At 38.9% G+C, this 21,197-nt stretch overlaps 1 protein-coding gene across 2 annotated transcripts; it reads left to right on the forward strand.

The window, feature by feature from the left end:
• Positions 1-914: 914 nt before the first annotated feature.
• CRLF2 (cytokine receptor like factor 2) lies at positions 915-17,409 on the forward strand. Of its 2 annotated transcripts, XM_042460394.1 has the most exons (10): positions 915-1,067; positions 1,903-1,956; positions 3,222-3,348; positions 4,813-4,979; positions 5,395-5,531; positions 8,279-8,426; positions 10,989-11,106; positions 14,562-14,646; positions 15,693-15,809; positions 16,991-17,118. In XM_042460394.1, the coding sequence occupies exons 1-9, from the start codon at positions 992-994 to the stop codon at positions 15,807-15,809; spliced, it is 1,029 nt and encodes a 342-aa protein (XP_042316328.1). In that variant the 5' UTR covers positions 915-991; the 3' UTR covers positions 16,991-17,118. The 2 variants fall into 2 exon arrangements, with proteins under 2 accessions (XP_042316328.1, XP_042316327.1); XM_042460393.1 differs by lacking the exon at positions 14,562-14,646 and having other exon boundaries at positions 16,991-17,409.
• Positions 17,410-21,197: the final 3,788 nt, after the last annotated feature.

The raw sequence follows: 21,197 nt of genomic DNA on the forward strand, positions 1-21,197 counted from the left end.
TTTTCGACAGATTGTGATGCCTGCCATGTTGAATATATACAAGCAGAAAGACATGTATTCCCAAATTGCAGTTCAAATAAGATCATGACTCCAGGGGAGACAGAATTTTGCCCCACAAAAGAAGAAAGGGGTTTAAAATACAGGGGGAGTGAAGGAGAGATTAAGCAAAAGAGGGAAGGCAAGAAGAAAATGAACAAGGGCTACAATTGGACTGTCATGTCCATTAATTCTGCATTGACAGATTCAACCATCCATGGCTTGAAAATATTTTAAAATATAAACACTGAAAAAAATCCTGGAACCAAACCCCACAGATACCAAGAGCTCACTGTATTAGCTCTAGTTGTGCTCAAGCAAGGCTTTTCAAATCCAAAGAGGGAATCCCAGGCCATCAAGATTCTAGAACAGATTTACCTAATCCTTAGATGAATCTCATATGGGTTAAAAGTGGGATAGAAATGAGATGCATGATAAACAAAGAAACAAACCAGTATGTCTTTTATAAGCTGCACAGTTCTGTTTCCATATCACTTTAAGTTTAAAGGAACTCTCTTAACTTTTTACACATGACTGATAGCATCTGATTTTAAACATATTATCCATAAGACAGAAAATTACAAGGACATTAGAAAGTGGGGTATTGAAGTGTGGATTGGTACTCAACTCTGGCTCACAGAACCATTGGTTGGGTTTGCCAGCAGGAATTTGGGGATACATTTGACATTCTATAGCTAAGTTTTAAAAGCACCCCCACTACCATGGTTCTAGTTCTTAGGAGGAGTAATATCCGAAATCTATAGTACCTTTGTAACTCTTCAGCTTTGTGAGATTATTTATCATGTTTTCACCATTGCAAAAGTTTCCTATAGTCATTTCCTCTAGATTTTTTTCCTTTTTGATCTAGTGATATCCAGTATAAAATCAGTTCTAGAGAAGGATTGCTGTGGCTTACACACAGATGAATATTTGATCTCGCACTCTGTTTCGAGATATGGGATGCAGCATTCACAGCTCTGTTGTTGTACATCTCTGGGTCAACCTGTTGGCATCTCAGACATGGGCACAATGTAAGTTCAAATTTGAGGGCATGATTTTTTTAAGCACAAATGTCACTGTTAACAACTTTGTAATCATTTTATTTAGAAATTACAAAAAAGTACAAGGAATGATTGAAAATTCAAATTAATTCAGTTTCTAAAATAAGAAAGATTTTTCAGACCACTGCAAAAACTCTGTTTGGCATGTCTCTGACAATAAAATGCAATGATAATTAAACAATTTAGCAAGTTTGAGCCTAAGATAGAGGAAGCAAGTATCTCAGGCAATATAGTATATGCTACAGTCTTTTGGAAAGAAGTCCACAATGAAGATTCAGTTAAATTAATAGAGATCTCTTAGTATATAATAAAGATTTCACTAAATTCATTTAGATTTAAATATGTTCTTTCTTACAGTCTGTGTGTGCGTGTGTGCCTTCAATTCTGAGCAAAACTAGGTTGCACTCAGAATTAGTCAGAGTTGGAACAGAATGACGCAACATATCATGACTAATGCATTTTCCAGTGATTATATTATGTCTATTATTTGACACTTATTTAACTGCCCTGGTTCAATGCTATGACATTTTGGGGTTTTCTAGTTTTGTGAGATATTTAACCTTTTCTGTCAGAGAGCTCTGGTGCCACAACAAACTACAAATCCCAGGATTACATAGCACTGAAGTAATGTTAATTATATTTTGTTGTTATTTTTAATCCATTGTGCAAAGGAAGAATTATGATGGGGGAAAAGGTGATTTATTGGATGTGTGTTGCACACTGGGAATTCTAACAAATTTCTTGTATTATATGCAGTTTGAATTTACTATTTCAACCTAATTTCTTTTGTTTTATTATTTTGAAGTTTTATGCTCTCCCCTTCAATCAAATGAATATCCAGCCTACCCAGAAGAAATAGGTAATAACACACACACATATATATATATCCATATTTAAGTTTTAAAAAAACTTGCACACACCCCTCTGTTAGTTTCAGGGCAAATGGAAGTTGCAACTGACTTCTTTCTGATAGAAAGGGAAGAGATAAGCTTCTCCCAGCTGTCCCATCTCAAGCTGGTGGGTGGGCAAGTTGGTCTTTCCCTTGCCTTAATATTATACTTCCTGGGAGATAAGGTCCTTGATCTCCAAGCTTGTGGCTGAAACTAGTGTGTGTTTCTCTTTTATTTTCCAGTAATAAGGAAACTTTCAAGAAAGCCACCAGTTTTTAATTTCAGTGATCAGGTATTTTGTACAAATTACACAAGAAGAACAATAAAACTGGTTTCTTGTTCTTATGCCACAGTGGAGATTGCTCAGGCTGATGACAAATATTCTCAGTGAAGCTTTCATCATGCTGAGATGACTAGTCCTGAGAAAAGTCATGGAAGCAGCAGGTTTTTTCATGTCCACAGATGGAGAAAACATTTCTAATGTTTCATTTATTAAATTCTACGTTCTGCAATGTAGAAGCCCTTTGGGCCCCCTTACTCATTTGATTTCTCACATGATCCCTCCTCATGTTTAAAGAATGTTCAGTAAAAGCCATGGGGCTTCACAGATCAACCCTGACAATTGTGAGAATCATGCACTGCTTCCTCCCCCCCCCCCCACTTTTGACATTTATCAGAAGAACTTCTTCACATCTAGCAATTTACATGAAGTTGGGTCTTCTTTATCAGGAGGTACCACGGGACCTTATCTCATGAAAATCCATTGAATTTGGCAGGGCAGGTATGAGAATGTGCAGTTCCAGAGTTGGATGGGACTAGCCTGCTAAAACTGTCAACTGAATATATTGAGAAATTCATGTGACATCCTTCATCTCATTATTGATCAGTCAGCAATTGATGCCAGCAGTTGAATGTATAAACTGGCAACACCAGGAAACAAACCAACATCAGTTTTCACCCAAGGATCATAACTTAAAGACCTTGGTTCTTAGACCCATTCCCTCCCCAAAACCCCTTAGAGTGCCAGGGACAGTGTTTCTGCATACTGTGGGATGGGGAATTGAAATGGTGGGCCTCCAGATGTTGGATTCCAGTGCCTATAAGCCCTGACCAGCAAGGACAATGGTCGGGGTGATTAATATTATTTTTCAACATATAGAGAGCCACTCTGGTTTAAAGGATGTACATATATAATTATCATACTTCAATTTTCTTTTTCTTTATTTGTATTCAGATTTTGAAAATGACACTCATGATTCTTGTTTTAATTACACACTTGTACATTTTCCTAATGAGCTGACGGAGGTACGGTGGGATAGCAGAAAATATTTTCCTGACATGAACATGACAATGTTTTATAAGTAAGTACTGCTCTAAGATTCTAAGTCTGAATGCTGGTTATTCCTTCACATGGGCAGGAATTGGTTCTCTTTACTCTTCTTTCTCTCTTTTAATTAGAAAAAACTAAAGGCACATGCTAGAGAAAGCCTTTACGTTTGGCTACCATTGTTACAGCTTAATCTCTTTCGCTCTTTACAGAAAGAACTATGGGGCTCATCTCACCATTCTGGGTAACCACCTTCCAAATTTTTCCTTCAGTAGCCTACTGCAATCTGTAGCCTACTATCATTGAAAAGTGATTGCTGCTTTAATTGCTGAATGAATTGCATGTAGTATCTCCCACTGATTTTTTTGTTAATAAAGTTTGTTTAAAAAATGCCATAATATTTGAAAAATTCCTGTCCAAATATTCTAAAAATGCACCTGAAAAGTAACTTTTTAGAATTACTAGAAACCATCATTTGTTACACCTCCAATATCTCACAGATGAAAACCAGGCTGTGTGTGGCCAAGGAACATCATAGTACTGTCAAGATGGCAAAAGTTATTAATGAGGGAGAACACATAATTAAGGAGAGACTGATGCAGTTTGTTTTTCCCTGAGCCTACTGGGAAGGGCAAGATCCCACCCATTCCTCACTAAGGAAAAAAGAGTTCAAATTACTTATGCACTTTGAACTCAATTTCCAGCAATTGAAGTAAGATGAGGACAAAGGGGAGCAATGAGAGGAGGAGAGAGAAACTGGGACATATTGAAAGCATGAAATGCTGAAAATGAAATGACAGAAGATTAATGGGGACTGTCCCTGCCAGAGCGGGTCACTTGGAAGAATGCTTGGACCCTGAAGGTCTTTACAAAGGCGCTGTCTTCAGGGCCCTGACTGGGTACTCCAGCGTGCCACTCCCTTCAGCAGTGATCTGGGTGGCCAAGTGGCAGGAGGGGGGGCAAGAAAGTCCCCCCTTTGCTCTGGGTGACACCAACCTCAGTGACAGCACTGATGTTCAAGTAACATTTCTAACAGAATATTACCCCATAGCCTTCTATTCAGGCACTTGTCCATCACCAGTAAGCTATATTAAAGACCATTTTATCAGAATAGTTTTTAACTGGTGTGATCTACTTTGCAGTGCACCATTACTGAATGATTATGAACTTTCTGATTATGCATGTACATTTATGTGTCCTTTATAAATATTTATATGATAAAATTCATTAACGACTTAGACATGACTTTACAACATCTTGAAATATATCTCCTTTGTTTTTGACTCACTGATGAGGAAAAGCATTATCTTTCAGGAGTTCAGGATTCTTTTTTCTTTCACAATTTACGTCCCATTAATTTCTAGGCATCTCTTCTAACTATGTCCAGATTTGGACCTGATTCCCTATTTTATTTTATTTTATTTTATTTTATTTTATTTTATTTTATTTTATATTTTTTAAAAAGACAAATTATTCAGTGTCATTATTTCAATTGCAGATTAAATGACCTGAAGTGGAAGCAGTGTCCTCAATACATACTTGACCAAGGGTACAACACTGGATGTGTCTTTCAGGCTGAGAAAGATGCGCATCTTCATATTTCTATCCGGGATACTAATGGGACAAAAGACCTTTACTTTGATGAACAGCACATTTTTAAATTTTGTACGTCAGTATGGATTATTATTCTAGCTCTTCACAAGTCACTACTGGGCTATTACTACCAAGCAAATCCCCACATGTAAAATAAAGGTATCTGGAGGCTTCAGGTTTAAGATTGAAATTTAAAGGAACTATGCAAATAGAAGTAGGGGATAAGATCCTATGTAGCTCCTTTGAAGTTCAGACAAGTTCAGCTTGGTGTTTTATAGTTTCTTTAAAGTATGCAATGACTTTTAAGGTATATCGAATGCTGCACGGCACAAGGGAAATTACCCTTCCAGAGAAGATGAATATCAAAAGTGTTCATTGCTCTCATGAAAGCAATGTAATTTTTGAAATTTCTGAAATGTAACATTTTAGAAAAGTAATACAATTATTTGGAGAGAGTGTAATTTGTATTTGGTTTTATCTCCACCAGTAAAGCCCGACCCACCTGAAAATGTAACCATCCAGTGGATGGATGGTGAAGTGATTGCACAATGCATGCCATCTCAGCCTCCACAGAATTTTGAGTTGGAATTTCAGTACAAAAGCAGGTTTGACAAAGACTGGCAGGTGAGACATTGGCAGGTATAATTTTAAGGGAGGGAAGTGGAAATGGAAATTTGGACATAAACTTTCTCTTTTGTAGTAGCAAACAGATTTTTTTGAGGGACTTCACACCAGATTTTACACTGATGAGAATGGCCATGCTACTCTTCTCCTGGGTAGGGGTGGCTCACTGTGGCCCCATATTCCCCCCTCCAACAACACAAATGCATGGGAAATGCTTTAATAACTTTACTTCCAAACAAACTTGGGTAAACCAAATAGAGGTCTTTTCTTCAAACTGTAAGTGAAACACAGTTTCTTATGGTTTCTTCCTGCTTCCCTCCTTACACAGGTTTATATCAGCTGGAAAATATTTCCCTGCAACTTCCCACTTGGCCTTTTCTAGAAGGTTGGGTCCCAGATCCTGTTACCATTTTTGACCTCTCACTTCCCACCAGGTTCCCTCTAAATTAATGCCACTAGAAGGACCCTGATCAGGTCGAGACTCTGCAGCCCATGGGCCCAGTTCTCCCTCCCAGCGAGGGTCTTGAACTAATACCTCGGCATGGGGTCCCACTCTGGGTTTCCCCATCCTTTCTGAAGAGCCACAGCAATGCTTCTCTTTAGGACTCCGAGTTACTCTGACTTCCTCTCCGCGCCTCTTCCTTCCACGTCTCCCTCTTGTGTCCACCTGTCCCTCCACCTTTATACCTTCCCCTCCTGACTCCACCTCTATTCTTTCTCTTTCCCTTGGGTCCCCTGCTGGCCCTGTTCCAGTCTCTTTCTTCCAACTACTCTTCTCCTTTCCCCATGTCGATGTCTTGTCCTCTGAGTGCCGCTGCTCTACTCCTCCCTCAGCATTGCCCTCCAGTGCTACCCAATCAACCCAATGTCTGTCTTCCACCTGGTCACAATGTGTTCTTAATGAACTGCATGGCCTAGTCATATTTATGTGATATGAGTGGCCACAAAAAAGTCTTGGGGGCTACACATACAGTCCTGTTCTGGCCTTTTGAAGGCACAAAAAGGAGCCGCAAAAAGCAGCTCCTTTTTCTACCCTCAAAAGGGTGCTGTAGCCACGGTGGCACAGTCATATGGTGCTCCTCCTGTGCTGCATCATATGGACACAGTGCTGGAGGAGCGCCATGATGCTGCACACCATGTGGAGCAGCACGCAGTATCAAGTTGCCCTGGGGGCAGAGTCAGGTGTGTGTCATGAGCACACTATGCCTCAACTCCACCCCTATGCTGGCCTTAATGACCAGTGTGTACAGGGCCTTGGTCATTCCAAAATGTTGCCCAGTTGTGTTTTTTCCCCACAAATGATTTTTTTTGCAAAAATTCCCAAAGTGCATAAAATCATGCAAAATGTAGAAAAATTCTCATAATCTTAGCCAGTAGAGAGAAAAGGTTTTGACATTATTGTGTTTGATGCAAAAATAAAATATGCAAAGATCCTTAGTTTGCAGTGGGGATGATATATGGACAATCCTTTTTCTTTGGAAGGCACCAGCCTTCATTAATTTGAATTATCTCCTACTATCTGGCTTTTACTGGAGACCCTTAGGACCCTGTATAAAGAAAACCAATTGAGACTGAATTCTGATTAGATAGAAGAAATCTTTGTTGTCAAGTAGTTGTCAAGGAGGACATTTATCTATTTCTGATGAGTGTGGTCCCACTTGCTCTCAGATGGATTTTGAGGTCTAGATGGATTCCTCCTTGCCCTAGAATTTCAAATGAAAGTGGTAACTGGAACCACCTATTTCCCATTCACTTCTCATAGTGATGTGATATAATGCCCTATCAAAATTAGATCTCAGTGGTCATTGTAGCCATTGTAAACTCGGCCACTGACTTTTAAAGCATCAATTCAGAATTTAGTTGGAAACATCATTGTTTGTTTAATACTACAGCCCAAGACTAATGATCATACCCCCCTCCTCTTAGCCTAATTTCACACATAATGTTTAGATTAAGAAAATTTCTGTAAAAGCAAAACATGATGAATATGAAACATGGTCTTTATTCTTAACAAAACAGCAGTTTACCAGTTTGTTTGGAAGAAGACAAGGGGTTCTATTTATCTAATGGATATTATTTCCAGAAACTGTGTTTATGAACAGGACATGTAAAGCATTATATACAGGGATATGAGATGGGAGAAAAGCTGAAAGGAACAGAAAAGGAATAAAACAAGATACAGAGGTTGCTAAAATGATTTTTTTTTGTAAAAATACTAAAGTAGGGCCTGTTACAGACTGCCAAAATAAAGGTGCTTCAGGTCTCTTTGGAGGTATGCTATTTAAATGATGCATGGGTCCTAAGAGTCCGGAGGTCGCACCAAAGCCACACTCCATTCCTAAGCACTGGAGTGCAGCTTTGGTGCAGCTTCCGGATTCTTAGGGTGCATGCATCATTTAAATAGCAGACCTCCAAAGAGACCCAAAGCAGCTTTATTTTGGCTGTCTGTAACAGGCCTAGGACTTTTATTTGCCTTTTTAAAAGAAATTATCATTTATCTATTTAGTGCTTGTAATTAAATAATTATTTAAAATGCAAAAGGGAAAATATTTTTCTCAAAAACAGCCCCCCCCCCCCCCCCCGCCTGGTAGACGACAGAAACAACAAATCTTGCTGTCAGCCCTCCATATTTTGAATGCTTTTGGTATCTAGCCTTGGTTACTACTGTGTCCTGTTAGGATAATGCAGAAGAGGAAAAATGTACATTGGGCAAAATTATTAATGATTGACAATTCCCTGTTATTCAGTCCAGAAAAAATGATTGCTGCAAGATTAAAGATCAAGGCTTTGATCTAGAGAAGTGCTACACTTTTCGATTCAGACTGAAAAATATTTATGGAGATTATTCCAGTGAATGGACTGCAGAGACACTTTGGACAAATGGCAGCTCTGTAGGTAAAAATGGTTCTTGTTGCTCATGAAAATATCTTCTTTTTCTAGATAGTTAAAATATAGATCTACTTTCAGTGCTAGTCATTAATTTAGGGTCCACCGTATGCTATCTATTCCACAAGTCACAGAAGTGGCTGTCACACAACCACTGATATAAGATTAATAGCTCAAGCACACAAGTAATTAATGCTTGGGATTCCTTTTCCAGTTTTTCAGAATTTTGAAGAAATAAGAGACTCTGTCCACCAGTTGAGTCAATCAGGGCAGGAGATCCGGGAACTTGGGCTGCATCTGCACTGCCAAAATAATTCAGTTTGACACCACTTTCACTGTCATGGCTTCATGCTCTGGAATCCTGGGATTTGCAGTTTGTGATGGCACCAGAGCTCTGTGACAGAGGTGGCTAAAGAGCCCACAAAGTTACAAATCCCAGAATTCCATATTGCATGGAACATGGCCAGTAAACCAGCATCAAACTGCATTGTTTCTGCAGTGTAGGTGCATCCTTTTGATTGTTGCTTAGACCCTTCTTTCAGTGATAATAGAAGAGGCAGAATTTAGACTGGATAACTGAAGCCATAGAGCTTCTTCAATATTGGCAGCAAGAAGTCCCTCTAACTCTTGGTTTTGGTAGGAGTAGAGAAAGTGGGAGCATGCTGGGAAATCACTAAACTGGATATGCTTTCCCAGAGGCTACAGATAACAGGCTAGTTTTTGGCAGTTATCAGGAATTAATATGTAGATTTATTGTTTTCAGCTAGCTCTTGTTTGGGAATGAACTGGATCACCTTACAATGCTCAGAAGTACAATGAGGTTTCCAAATTGAAAACAGAGATAAGGGGCAGACAACAGCATTTTACCTAGTGTTTTTTGAGAATACATTTTTTTTTGCTAAGGTCCAAATCAAATGAGAACTCTACTTTCACAAACCAGGGTCATATAGGGACTATTTATAAACATTAGAATAGTATTAAGTATGTGTGGTTAACACAAGAGAACCTGCCTGCAAAGGGATCTTCTAGTACCTTTGAGACTAGTTAGATTAGCACACTACACTCTTATAGCGCTGCTATTCCACTATAACTGCTCTGGCTGGCTGCCTCCTGTTGCATTATGGGATTTGAAGTTAAGGAAGAGGTATTTAGAATTGTCAGCTAGAGAGAAACAAAGGGAGATCTTAAGCCTCTAGAACTACAAGCCTCACAATGCAACAGGAGGCAACCAGAGCAGTAAAAGTGGAATAGCAGCACTATAAGAGGTTGGTGTGTTAGTAACTGAAAGAAAGAAGCTGGTAACATGAGCTTTTGTAGATGTGAACTTACTTCCACAGATGCATGTTTGTTTCCAAGATCCCTCTGCATACTGATTTTCCAGACTAACATAGCTAAGGGCTCAAGCAGATGGGACAGGATATTACAGGCTGAGTCCATGCTATGCTGCCACTGGTGCTCACATGGGTTAGTTCCTGGGCTGGTGTAGGGCCAGGCCACCATTCACACACCCAACCCCACACCAATCCCAGGACCCAGGGCCACTATTACCTTTCTGGTGTGCGATCTGAGAAGCCCCCCCCCCCCATTGCCCCATCTGATGTGGAAACAGGGTGTCTGGCTGCACCCACATGACCAGGAGCTCTGTTTCTGCATCAGATGGGGTGACTGGGAGCTTTTCAGATGGATCACATGCCAGAATGGTAAGGAGTGCAAGGGAGGGGGGGAGGCTGGGGCTGTCTGAATAGCCTGGTTTTGTGTATAGAAAACCAGGGATATTTTACTCCAGAGCAAAGGCTCTTTAGCCTGGGGGCAGATCAGATCCTCTGGATTGGGCTTGGTCCTGCCACAGGTGTTGTGGCTTGCATAATCTAAACTAAACAACACAAGGCTGGGGGGAGCCAGGCCATTTAGCCCATGTAGACAACCTGTCTTTGAATTTTACCACAAGGCAAACTGTTTTCATGTCATCTCCATGGTCTAGTACATGATTCCCAAATGCTGGTCCTCCAAGTGTTGTGGACTTCAGCTCCCAGAAGCCACTGCCATTTTGACTAATAGTCTGGGAGTTGGGAGATGAATCCCAAAACGCCTGAAAGACCAAAGTTTGGGAATCACTAGTTTAGTATATAGCTGAGACAGGGACAGAAAATTTAATAAATTCTTTAGTTATATCAGGTAGGGAGAGTAGCAGATGGTGGTTTGGCTTCAACGCATGTACAAGACACTATCCCTGTTTTCCCTACTCCAATATGGAGCTGAATTTTATGTAAGAACTGTGATTAGGCATAGAAGAGAGCACATGGCATTTATTTCTATCTCCTAAGTAAATACACTTTCTATCAATATGTGTGTATTTTTTCACCCTTGTACAAGGATACTTCCAGTGAATACTACATGAAGCTATATTGTGAAACTTAAAGAGCATTGGTTTAGACATAAAAACACTATTTAGTTCTTCTATGTAGTTGCCTTTCAAAAGAAAAAGGTGGCAATAATTTGCTTTCAAGAAACTCCTTCTCAACATACTAGAGAACACATTTTGAAACTTTTTTTCCCTGTGATTCTCCCGAGATTCCTGTGCTACTGAAATCTCTGAACCTGAGTTCAGTACAATAATCCTTTTAACTTCAGTGATGGCTGGCGTTCTGATAATATTTGTTCTTCTGCTGTGTCTTTGCAGGTTAGACAGGTAAGTTCTGTTGGGTTATTTTTCATGGTCTTTTGTCCATCTCTACCAAAATGTGCATTTGAAGACTGAGGATATCACAAATCGGGGTAGAGAAAGTGTGGTTTGTGGGTCATATGTGGTCCTTAGTCCTGTCTCTTGCAGCCCCTGAAGCCTACACATTTTGGGGTGATTGAAACCCCCCAATATGTGTGGAAAAACACAGAAAGCCTCCTTAAACTCCAAGCCACTGGATTTTCCTACTTCTCTTCCAAAATGTGGCACAAAGTGATGCAATATAATTTCTGCTTGCAATTCTGGAAGAAAAAAGAGTTGAGAAACAGAGGCAAATGACTATGGAAAGGGGGTCTGGGGTTTAAAGTTTGCCTCTGCTCTCCCTCACAATTGCCCACCCATGTTATAAAGGGAAGATCTATGTATTCTGTCCATTTTGTGCATATGCATTGAGTCTCCCCTGTTGTAACCTCATTGGTGGAGATTAGGGAACTAAGATGAAAGGTAAAGACAGAAATAATTGCCCTTTTTGGCTTGCGTCATTTTATATGAAAAATCCCTTTTGTCCAGTTTGGAGTGAATTTTCCCCCCAGAAAAAAACCTGCACAAAAAATGTTACTTTACATTGTATATACTTCACATTAAAATACATTTGTCACAATATGTTTCATATAAGATGCTTTTTAAAGACAAGAATTACATCACGATATTTGGTGACATGCACCAGTCCAAAGGTTAAATATATTTCAATTCACATATTAACTCAAGAGATTTAATTTAATTTAAGAGCTATATTCCAAATCACATATTTTCCTTTTCGTTTCTCCACAGGAGGAGGAGAAAGGCAGTCATTTTCTTACATGGAAGCACACAAAAGACATTCCTTGGTTTTAAACCATATCCCAAATTACAGCCGTGTTGTTGTACACACGTGTGTGAGAGTTAGGACATTATCAGACAAGGGATATTGGAAATATAATCCAATGGCAATCCGAATGCAGTCATGGAAGATTATCGCACCGGGGTTAAAACGTTCCCTGGTGCGTTCTAACAGGGGTGAGCACGGAGTGCGATGGGAAACTGATGGGGCCCAGAACGCTATTTTACTGCACAGTGAAATGCTGCCGTTGCCGCCGGGCATTCCCATCGCATTCCCATCGAGTTCCAGGAGACGCCATTTCTGGGGATGCTTTGAAACAATTCCCAGAAATGGCATCCTCTGGAACTCAATGGGAACGCGATGGGAATGCCCGGCAGCGATGGCGGTGTTCCGTTGTGCGGTAAAATAGTGTTCTGGGCCCCATCGCGTTCCCGTCACGCTGCGTCCTCGCCCCTGTTAGAACGCACCGGGGAACGTTTTAACCCGGTGTAATAATCTTCATGGAGTTTAACATTATTGCGTGATAGACTATCACATGCAATTTCAGGCAATAGGAAGTCAGTCCAAATGCAATCATGGAGTTTCACGTTATTGCGTTATAGGTAATCACACGCAATTTCGGGCAATGGCAAACTATTTTCGGGCAGTAGGAAGTCAGTTCAAACGCAATTTGAATTAACGTAAATTCGCTGAACTAGTGAGTTCACATGAATGCATTCTGGCACCACTTTCTTTTCATTCAAAATTAAGAGAATTTCCTCCCATGTGATAAACTCCTTAGAGTTACCAGGTTGGATTCAGGCTGGGAGGGGGCAGTAACTTTAATCCTTAACAAATTTTGGGGTAGGAAGAGACATCATGTGAGACAAAGGTACCTGTCTTACATCACCTTCCAAACCCATCCCTCCTTCACTGGTAAAGCAATAGCCATGTTGGGAGGGGAAGCTGTATTAAGAGGTATGGTGAGAGAAAAGCTCACATGTGCTGAAGTACACTGGAAGTCGAAGACTTTCATGGTTGGCATCCATACTTTTTGTGGGTTTTTCAGGCTATGAGGCCATGTTCTAGAAGAGTTTATTCCTGACATTTCGCCAGCAGCTGTGGTTGGCATCTTCTGAAGATGCCAGCCACAGCTGCTGGTGAAACATCAGGAATAAACTCTTCTATTTTTTTTATTTCAATTTTTTATAATATTACAAACATACAAACATCTAAATATATGCTTCAAATAAGTCCTAAATAGAAAAAGGGGGGAAAAACCCAGAGTGATACATTAGGAATAAGCTCTTCTTGAACACAGCCTCATAGCTCAAAAAACCACACACACACACACACACACACACACACACACACAAAAAATACTATTCAGTGGATATTGCCCCCTTTCTAGGAAACAAGTAAAAAACCCAAAGAACCTTATGAGTCAGGATGGAAAGAACTGAGAGAAACTGCATTGAAGCAGCAGTCTTTATGGGGTGCTAAAAAGAATGATGGACCAGGGATGATAGGCCAGTTTAACCAAGATCCACTTTGGTTTAGAATAAAGCTAGGTCAATAGGCCAGACATCTTGTCAGATGGAAAACTCTATTGAGTCTTAGAATCTTATCACATGGGAGGGAAGTGCCCAAATCCCATGTATAAATGGGGTTTAGATCCTAGGAGTATCCTGCAAAAGCAGGATTGTTTTCAGACACATCATGCTAATTGAGCATTAACCCATGCAAAAAGCTGCAAAATCATGATAAAAGAGGTGTGATTTTGCGACTTTCTGCATGGGTTACTGTCAGGTTAATGTCTGACGTGTCTGAAAACAATCTCGCTTTTGCGGGACATTCCCGGGATCTAAACCCTGTTTATCCACAGGATTTGGGCGCTTTGCCTCCCATGTGATAAGATCCTTAGAAACTTAGCAAAACATGTTGAAATGGAATGTGCAAATCTTGTCCCTTCTGGTAAAAAGTGTTCAGTAATATATATGTTCTGCTTAGCTACATTTATATATAGTCAATAGGATCCAGAGGTAATTTTGTAACTGTAAACATATTCAAATATAGGCATGTTTCATATGGCTATGAACATTATGAATAAGCTGCACTGTGACTAAGGAGTTTATCAGACAAAGGAAATTGGAAGTATAATCCAAAGCCAATCCGAACGCAATCATGGGGTTTAATGTTATTGCGTGATAGACTACCACATGCAATTTCGAGCAATGGGAAGTCAGTCTGAACACAATCATGGGGTTTCACATTATTGCGTGAGAGGTGATCACACGCAATTTCAGGCAATGGCAAGCTATTTTCGGGCAATGGGAAGTCAGTTTGAACGCAATTCGAATTCATGTAAATTCGCTGAACTAGCAAATTCACGTGAATGCGTTCTGGCCCCACTTTCTTTTCATTTGAAATTAAGAGAAATTCCTCATGTTTGATAAACTCTTAAGGGAAAGGGTCAGATATGCAAATCTCAATCAATGGCTCTCTGGCCAATATGCAACCTTGATAAATAAGTTTCCTTTATTTCAGCCTCTAAAGGGATTTTAGGTTATTTCTGGACTAATTTTAAAGTTTTTTTAAAAAACAGAATTAGGAAAACCCTAATGCCTGTTATCCCAGACCCCAAGAATATATATTCTGAATTGTTCACTGGTCTCAATGGAGATTTCCAGGTAACGTGTCAAAGATTTTCTTGAGATTATTATTATTATTATTATTATTATTATTATTATTATTACACACATCTATTTTGTCAAGTTTGTTCTTCTATATAGCACTCTAGATAGAAATGTTGATATACACAGATCAATAAGAACCAAATTTGTTGTAAATTTATTTTTGGTATTTGTGCAGGACTGAAATGCTACATTACAAGCAATGTTGTTAAAAGACAGAGCAACGAATCAAAAAGTCCCCATTTCAATTTTGTCATTGCCAAGAATTCACTAGGGAAACTTAATTTCATACTAGATGTATCTAGTAGTAGTGTTCCCTACTATAAATGTAATTTTAGAATGTTTGCATTAAATTAGAGTATCAATGTAAACAAGATATTTATATGAAGGGTATTACTCTCGTTGAATGAAACTCACACACCAATTTGCCCTCTCCCTTGCTTTAACTTTATTGAACCAGTCAGCTCATTTTTTCAGGAAGAGAGAGTATCTAGAATAATTACCATTCTACCAATGCAAATATTAGAGGAATGGGCCTCTCCAACATCATAGAACACTGGTTAAAATAAAATAAAGTAAAGTATACCTTAATGCAGCTTAAGCCAGTGGTGAACAAGTGTGATGTAGTGATTTGAGTCCTGGACTAGGACTCTGAGAGATATTATTTAACGAATCCCCCAAGACATATCAGTAACTAATGAAACATCACACACTATTTTGAAAATGCTAATGTATCATCATCATCATCATCATCATCATCATCATCATCATCATCATCATCATTTCAAAATTATTCCTGGATTTACACTAATAAGCCTTAATCTGGTTTTGTACTAACTCAGCCTTCTCCAAACTTTGGTCCCCAGATATTCTTGTACTAGAACTGCCATCATCCTCATTGAGTATGAGTTGAGTATATTGGGTATGCTTGAGGTTGTAGTCCATTTTTGGGAATGACTGGACTAGCTGAACATGCTTGGAAGAAAGAGCTACTGTTTCAAAATGATGAAGTTCACATTTCTTTCTCCTTTTTCCATTTAAAGGACTGGGTTAGCAAAACTGAGAATCTATTGGCTGAAACAAAGTTGGAATGTATTGAAGAAGAGTGTGTCACCGAGGAGAAGGGGGAAGGTTTCCAAGAAAACAAGGCAGAAGCATAGGTATTGTTTTTATGAAATACCATGCATGAATTGAGGATGGGGAAGGGTTGGGGTATTTTAATTGCTTACTTCTCATTTCCTAATAACCTTTTTTAAATAGGGCATCTAAGCTTATTAACTGAAGATAATGTTTAAATTTTATTTTATTCCAATTACATGCCACCTTTCCCCCAGAATGGGATCCTAGGCAGCAACCAAAAAGAGTCAATAAAAAATAATATGCCATCTGGCAAGACTTCTTGATGCAGATGAAATAGTTTTGGTGCTTCAACAAGCAAAAGGCATTGACAATGACAAGCAACAGCCCTATGAGTAAAGGTTAGAACATCTGGGACTTTTAAGAGAACTAAATATAAACAACAACAAGTTAGGAGTACAAGAAATGGCAGAGGCATATAAAATTAGATGTTATGTGGATAAATAGTTGCAGAAAAGTTTTCTTTTTCTCTCATAATGCAAAAACTGTAGCTCACCCAGTGATGTTTAATGGTGGATGATTCAGGATGGATCACAGAAAGCATTTCTCTCCTTCACATGTTTAGTAATTTCCTTTATAATACCTGAATAGGGATTGTATGATGGAGAAGTTGTGAATGTTTCCACCATATTGATGTTATTCAAGGTAACCTGGTCCCTCTGCAGTTTGCCTGCCATGCTCTCCTTAAAAAAAAGCGGGGGTAGGGGGCTAGGAAAAAAATTCAGATGTAAGTTTTCCTGAAACCAGATACTCACACTTGTGCCAAAATCCTGTTAAGCTCCTGCTAAACATAAAACTCCATCAGCATAGTGATGGCATGCTGGGAAACATTCTGGTGGTCCTTGTAGGCCATTTAACAGGCTTTTTCAGTGGCATTTCTGGGTCATGGTAGAGATGGAGCTGTGCCTGCATGCTAGATTGATCTCTAAGTCAGCTATTTGCACTGTGAGTGAATAAGGAAAAACATGCACTAGTAGATACTGGATACCTCCTTCCACAAGCGTGAAAACAACACAACCACTGTGCAAACTGCCATTATGCTGGTATCATGCCCACATAGGATTCTAGGTAGAAAACCCAATTCCCAGTTATGCTATCCACACAATGAAGGGAAGAGATTTTGCAGTCTTTCCACTGTGAAAGAATGATGACAGAATAAAATCAGATGCTCAGTATTGTCTTATTATATGTTACTTTTCTGCAGTTTTCTTAGAAAATTAATCAGAGCTGCAATTTGCCTGAAGGAATCCGATGCAGGCAGGAACTTCACAATCAACATTTGTTCCATGGCTGGTGATGGAAACCATAGTGGATTGTTTCTCCCCATTACAGGCAACTAATTTTGCTCATAGGTTTCTCTCTGTCCTCTCCCTGCCCTGTTGCCTATGCCATTTCTTGAGACTGCATGGAAGAAAACTGAACAAGATGGTTTAAGCAGAAGTAAAAGTTGCAATTGTAGTAGCATTAAATAATTTGTTAAATAACCATTCAATGTAAATATTCTAGTGGATTTTTAGTGATGTTCTTTCATGCCATTACAAATGCTCCTAAAGAAATAGCCAAAAAAGGCTTGCTTGTGGTTTGTTTGCTATTGAGTCTGAAGTTACCATATTGTTTTTAGAATGACACAACTCTGATAATCTATCCTTTACCATTAAAAAAGAGAGAAAAACAAACAAACTGTACCCACACCAGAACATCATAAGGAGTATACATGATACGTAGCAGTTGTCTTCCTGGTACATGCCTATAAAAAAGCAAGGGAAATTTGCTCAGAGTACATGTTAAACAGACATGTTTCAGGAATGTAATGTAGCATTTTTCTATTCTTCTCTTCCAAGTTCATTTCAAAATCAATCAGGTCTGGTTCTCTTCTATTTTTCCCCTGAACTGGGTGGAACGCTGGAAAGTTGTGCCCTTCCCCACTCACCCATTGCCAACATTGGAAAGTAGTTTAGTTCAGTTTAGCAGTCACTAGCCAACTAGGCCTTTTGCATTCATAACAAAATACCATCAAAATGAAAATTATATGATAACAATAATCCAACATGGATCTAAATAAATAGTCCCGGATTCAATTGCTGATGGAAGAAGAATCCAGGAAGAATTAATTCTCCTCACACAGACATCAGCTTGAAGACTACAGAATCCTCAGCTTTGACCTAAAATATGAAAGGAAGGTCCTAGTGTTTGATCCAGAAAAAATAACTATATATACTTGACTATAAATTGACCTCATGAATAAGTTGAGGACAGATTTTGAGGTCAAAATTATGTTTTTTAATATGACCTGTGGATAAGTTGAGGGTAAAATTTAGGAGCATGTAACAAAGGATGTAAAGAATGAAGTGAAGGGAAATTATGCCAAAGAACTTACAAAATTCAAGCAGACATCAGTCTGTGCTCATGCAAAAGGCTGGATAGATAAGAGAATAGAGGGGAGTCAGTGCTTCCAGGATAGATTAAGCTCTTGCCTTTCACCAGAACCTGGTTCCTTTGTGTGTGTGTGTAAGAGTTAGAGTATGGTACTTACATTGACCCATGGATAAGTCGACTCAGATTTTTGGGGTCAATTTTTTGACTAAAATTTCTAGACTTATATATGAGTATATACAGTAATCATTTGTTTCCTTGTAATCTTGTTTACTTCTGGGAAAGAATAAATTCTGGGCTGCCATTTCTCAGGGGTTACAGAATTTCAAAGCAGATCAGCCACAGTGAATATTGTTTATGTACCATCACTGTTCAAATGTGGCCCATGGTGGATGTGGCTAATCGTGTCTGTAATCTACAATAGAATATAATCTACTAAAATGATACAACACAATACAATACAATACAAAATAATACAATTTTACATGGTGGTTTCAAAGATTTGTGTAGCAGTTTCTAGAGCTCTAGTCAAAAGGTCTCCATTTTACCTTCAGAAAAAAAATGTATTTGTGTTCTTTTCGTACACCTAGCATTGACTTATGTGTCAGGCCAACTTTTCCACATGCTCACAATTAGGCTTTAAACAGATCTCTGTAGGCAGATGCTTTGTACCAAAACCTCAGCATCAAGAGGTTGCTGTAATGTCACACTGAGATATATCTATGACTTATCAGACCACACAGACACATGCACAGAGGCAAAACACATAATAGTAAGAGCAGATGTTTTGCTACATTCCTGTAACTATAATAATATGCCCAAGTGAAAAAAAAAGTCTCATAATGTTTTGTCTAGACAAACCTCAAGCTTCTCACACACATTTCATTTCCTGAATGAAATCAGGAACCTCACCAAGACATATATTTCTTTCAGGTTTACACAAACAAGTGGTAGCCAAATAACCTTGAATGGATCTTTAATATAAACTGGAACACCACAGATGTCAGTAGAATGAAAATTAAGGTGATGAGGTGTTCAAGAAGGGAGCTGTGCCATGGTGGATCTTCTTGTGTATGTAGGATTCCAGGCCAAGAAGGACTGACAACCAAAACACACTATCTCACTTGCCCCTCTTCATACTCTTTTTTGCAGTGAGAGAAATCAGTTATTATATTCTAAAGAAACATAATTTTCCAAAAGATTTTCCAAGGGGTGAGGGAGGGAAATGTTTGCACATGTTTGTTTTATTATAATTAATTAATTAATTAATTAATTAAAAAAAACACTTCTGTTTGCTGTACATCTCATGAAAGAGTCCAGCAGATGTGAATCAGAAAAAGATGAACATTAACATAATAGTCCTATAAATGGATTAAGTGGAATGGATAAGGAGGGGTATTCATTTTACTGGAGGGAAAAAACATTCTAAATGGAAAAAAGACATACATATAGAATCTCCATGAACATATGAGAAATGTATTGCCAGTAGAGGCAATACAGCCATGATATCTATTGGGTTGAATCTAGAGTCAATATCACACAACACTGTTTTAGCACTATTATCTCAATTTAACTACTATAGCAGCCTCCTGTGGAATTCTGGGGTTTGTAGTTAAGGCCTAAGAGCTCTCTGGCTGAGAATTCAACATACCCCTTCCTGACCTGCAAATTCCAGGATGCCACAGCAGGCAGCCATACCAGTAAAAGTAGAACAATAGCACTATATCAGTGTAGTGTGCTATTCAGCATAAGTCATACTTAGGGTAGAGCTGCCAAAACGAATAGTTCATTAACTCAGCTATTATTTATTTATCCTGCTGCTTTATGGATGATAAAGGCCAGATCCAGCCCAATATTACTGGCTGCCAAATGCTATTATACAAAATATTTAGCATATCTTTGCCAAATGTTAAGAAAAACATGTTTGGGTAAGTACTGAAAATCAAAATAAACAGAGGATCACATTTTAGGGAGCTAGTTTGTTTATATTATGTATCACATAAGAGCTATAATAAAATTATTATTCATATCTGATGTGTATTTTATCCTCTTGTCTCATTCCCTTTCTCAGCATATCTCTTCTTCTGGCAGCAACCCATTGTACCAAGGAAAGGTTTGATATATATATAAAAGCCAGCCTAAGTCTTTGCAAGAGGTTCCATGTGATCATAAGATCTGCCAATGGCCAATGTGGGAGGAAACACTGTGTTCCAAGTACATAATCTCAAGCTTGCATGGACCTCTGCCCCTACAAACTATTCATTGCAGACTGTTTTGATCTCACCATATAAGGCAATATAATAATTAGTACCATTAGGGAAAGATTATGGAAATAAAAGTAAATGAAAACACACCCTTTTAAAAACAAGACTGTACCTGATTGTTAGGCAAAGGTTGTAAAATATTGTTAAGCCAAATGGTTTTGACTTATATTATGTGAGACTTGTATTTCTCTCCTCCTCCAGACCAGTACTTATTATTTTTATTTACTCAGTTTTCTCTATGCATTGTTCAAAAATGTCAAAATCAGGTCTATGATTTGAAATCAGTTTCACCTAACAGAATGGGACTTACTTCCATGAAACTATATTTAAAACCAGAAGCCCCAGAAGTCTACCAGCACATTTGCTTCAGCGTTTTAACCCAGATAGTTAATGTTAAGAGGAAGCACATTAGAAGTGGCAGCACACCTCAGAAATATGTTTGCATCCAATGGTGTCCACCTACTAGAAGAATAGACACTCCCAGTAGAAGGGATTCTTCTCCCTCCTTCTCTTTGCCTCTGTGGGGACCCTCTGGAGCAAATCTGGAGAACACAGGAGGAAGTACTGGGTGGAAAGGAATGGCTGTCCTGTTACATGATATTAGATGTTATGCTATGTGACTACCAGAGCCTGGAAGTGCTGTTCCTTTAGACAGCAGCTCCCAGGATCTCCAGCTTGCAGGCTTTGGTGACCCATGGCTGTACATTTAAATCAAGGCACATGCTTGGGATCTGAGGACCACCTGAAATTTATGACTCTTAAAAAAGTTTGTCA

This window comes from Sceloporus undulatus, chromosome 3 (assembly GCF_019175285.1).
Source record: "Sceloporus undulatus isolate JIND9_A2432 ecotype Alabama chromosome 3, SceUnd_v1.1, whole genome shotgun sequence".
Taxonomy (NCBI): Eukaryota; Metazoa; Chordata; class Lepidosauria; order Squamata; family Phrynosomatidae; genus Sceloporus; species Sceloporus undulatus.

What these genes read in the sequence shown, in the direction of transcription:
- CRLF2 (XM_042460393.1), top strand. Translation starts at nt 992, where the DNA reads ATGGGATGCAGCATTCACAGCTCTGTTGTTGTACATCTCTGGGTCAAC. An exon ending in ACAGCACATTTTTAAATTTT is followed by an intron (nt 4,980 to 5,394) that starts GTACGTCAGTAT and finishes TATCTCCACCAG; the next exon opens with TAAAGCCCGACCCACCTGAA. An exon ending in AAAACAAGGCAGAAGCATAG is followed by an intron (nt 15,810 to 16,990) that starts GTATTGTTTTTA and finishes ACTTTTCTGCAG; the next exon opens with TTTTCTTAGAAAATTAATCA.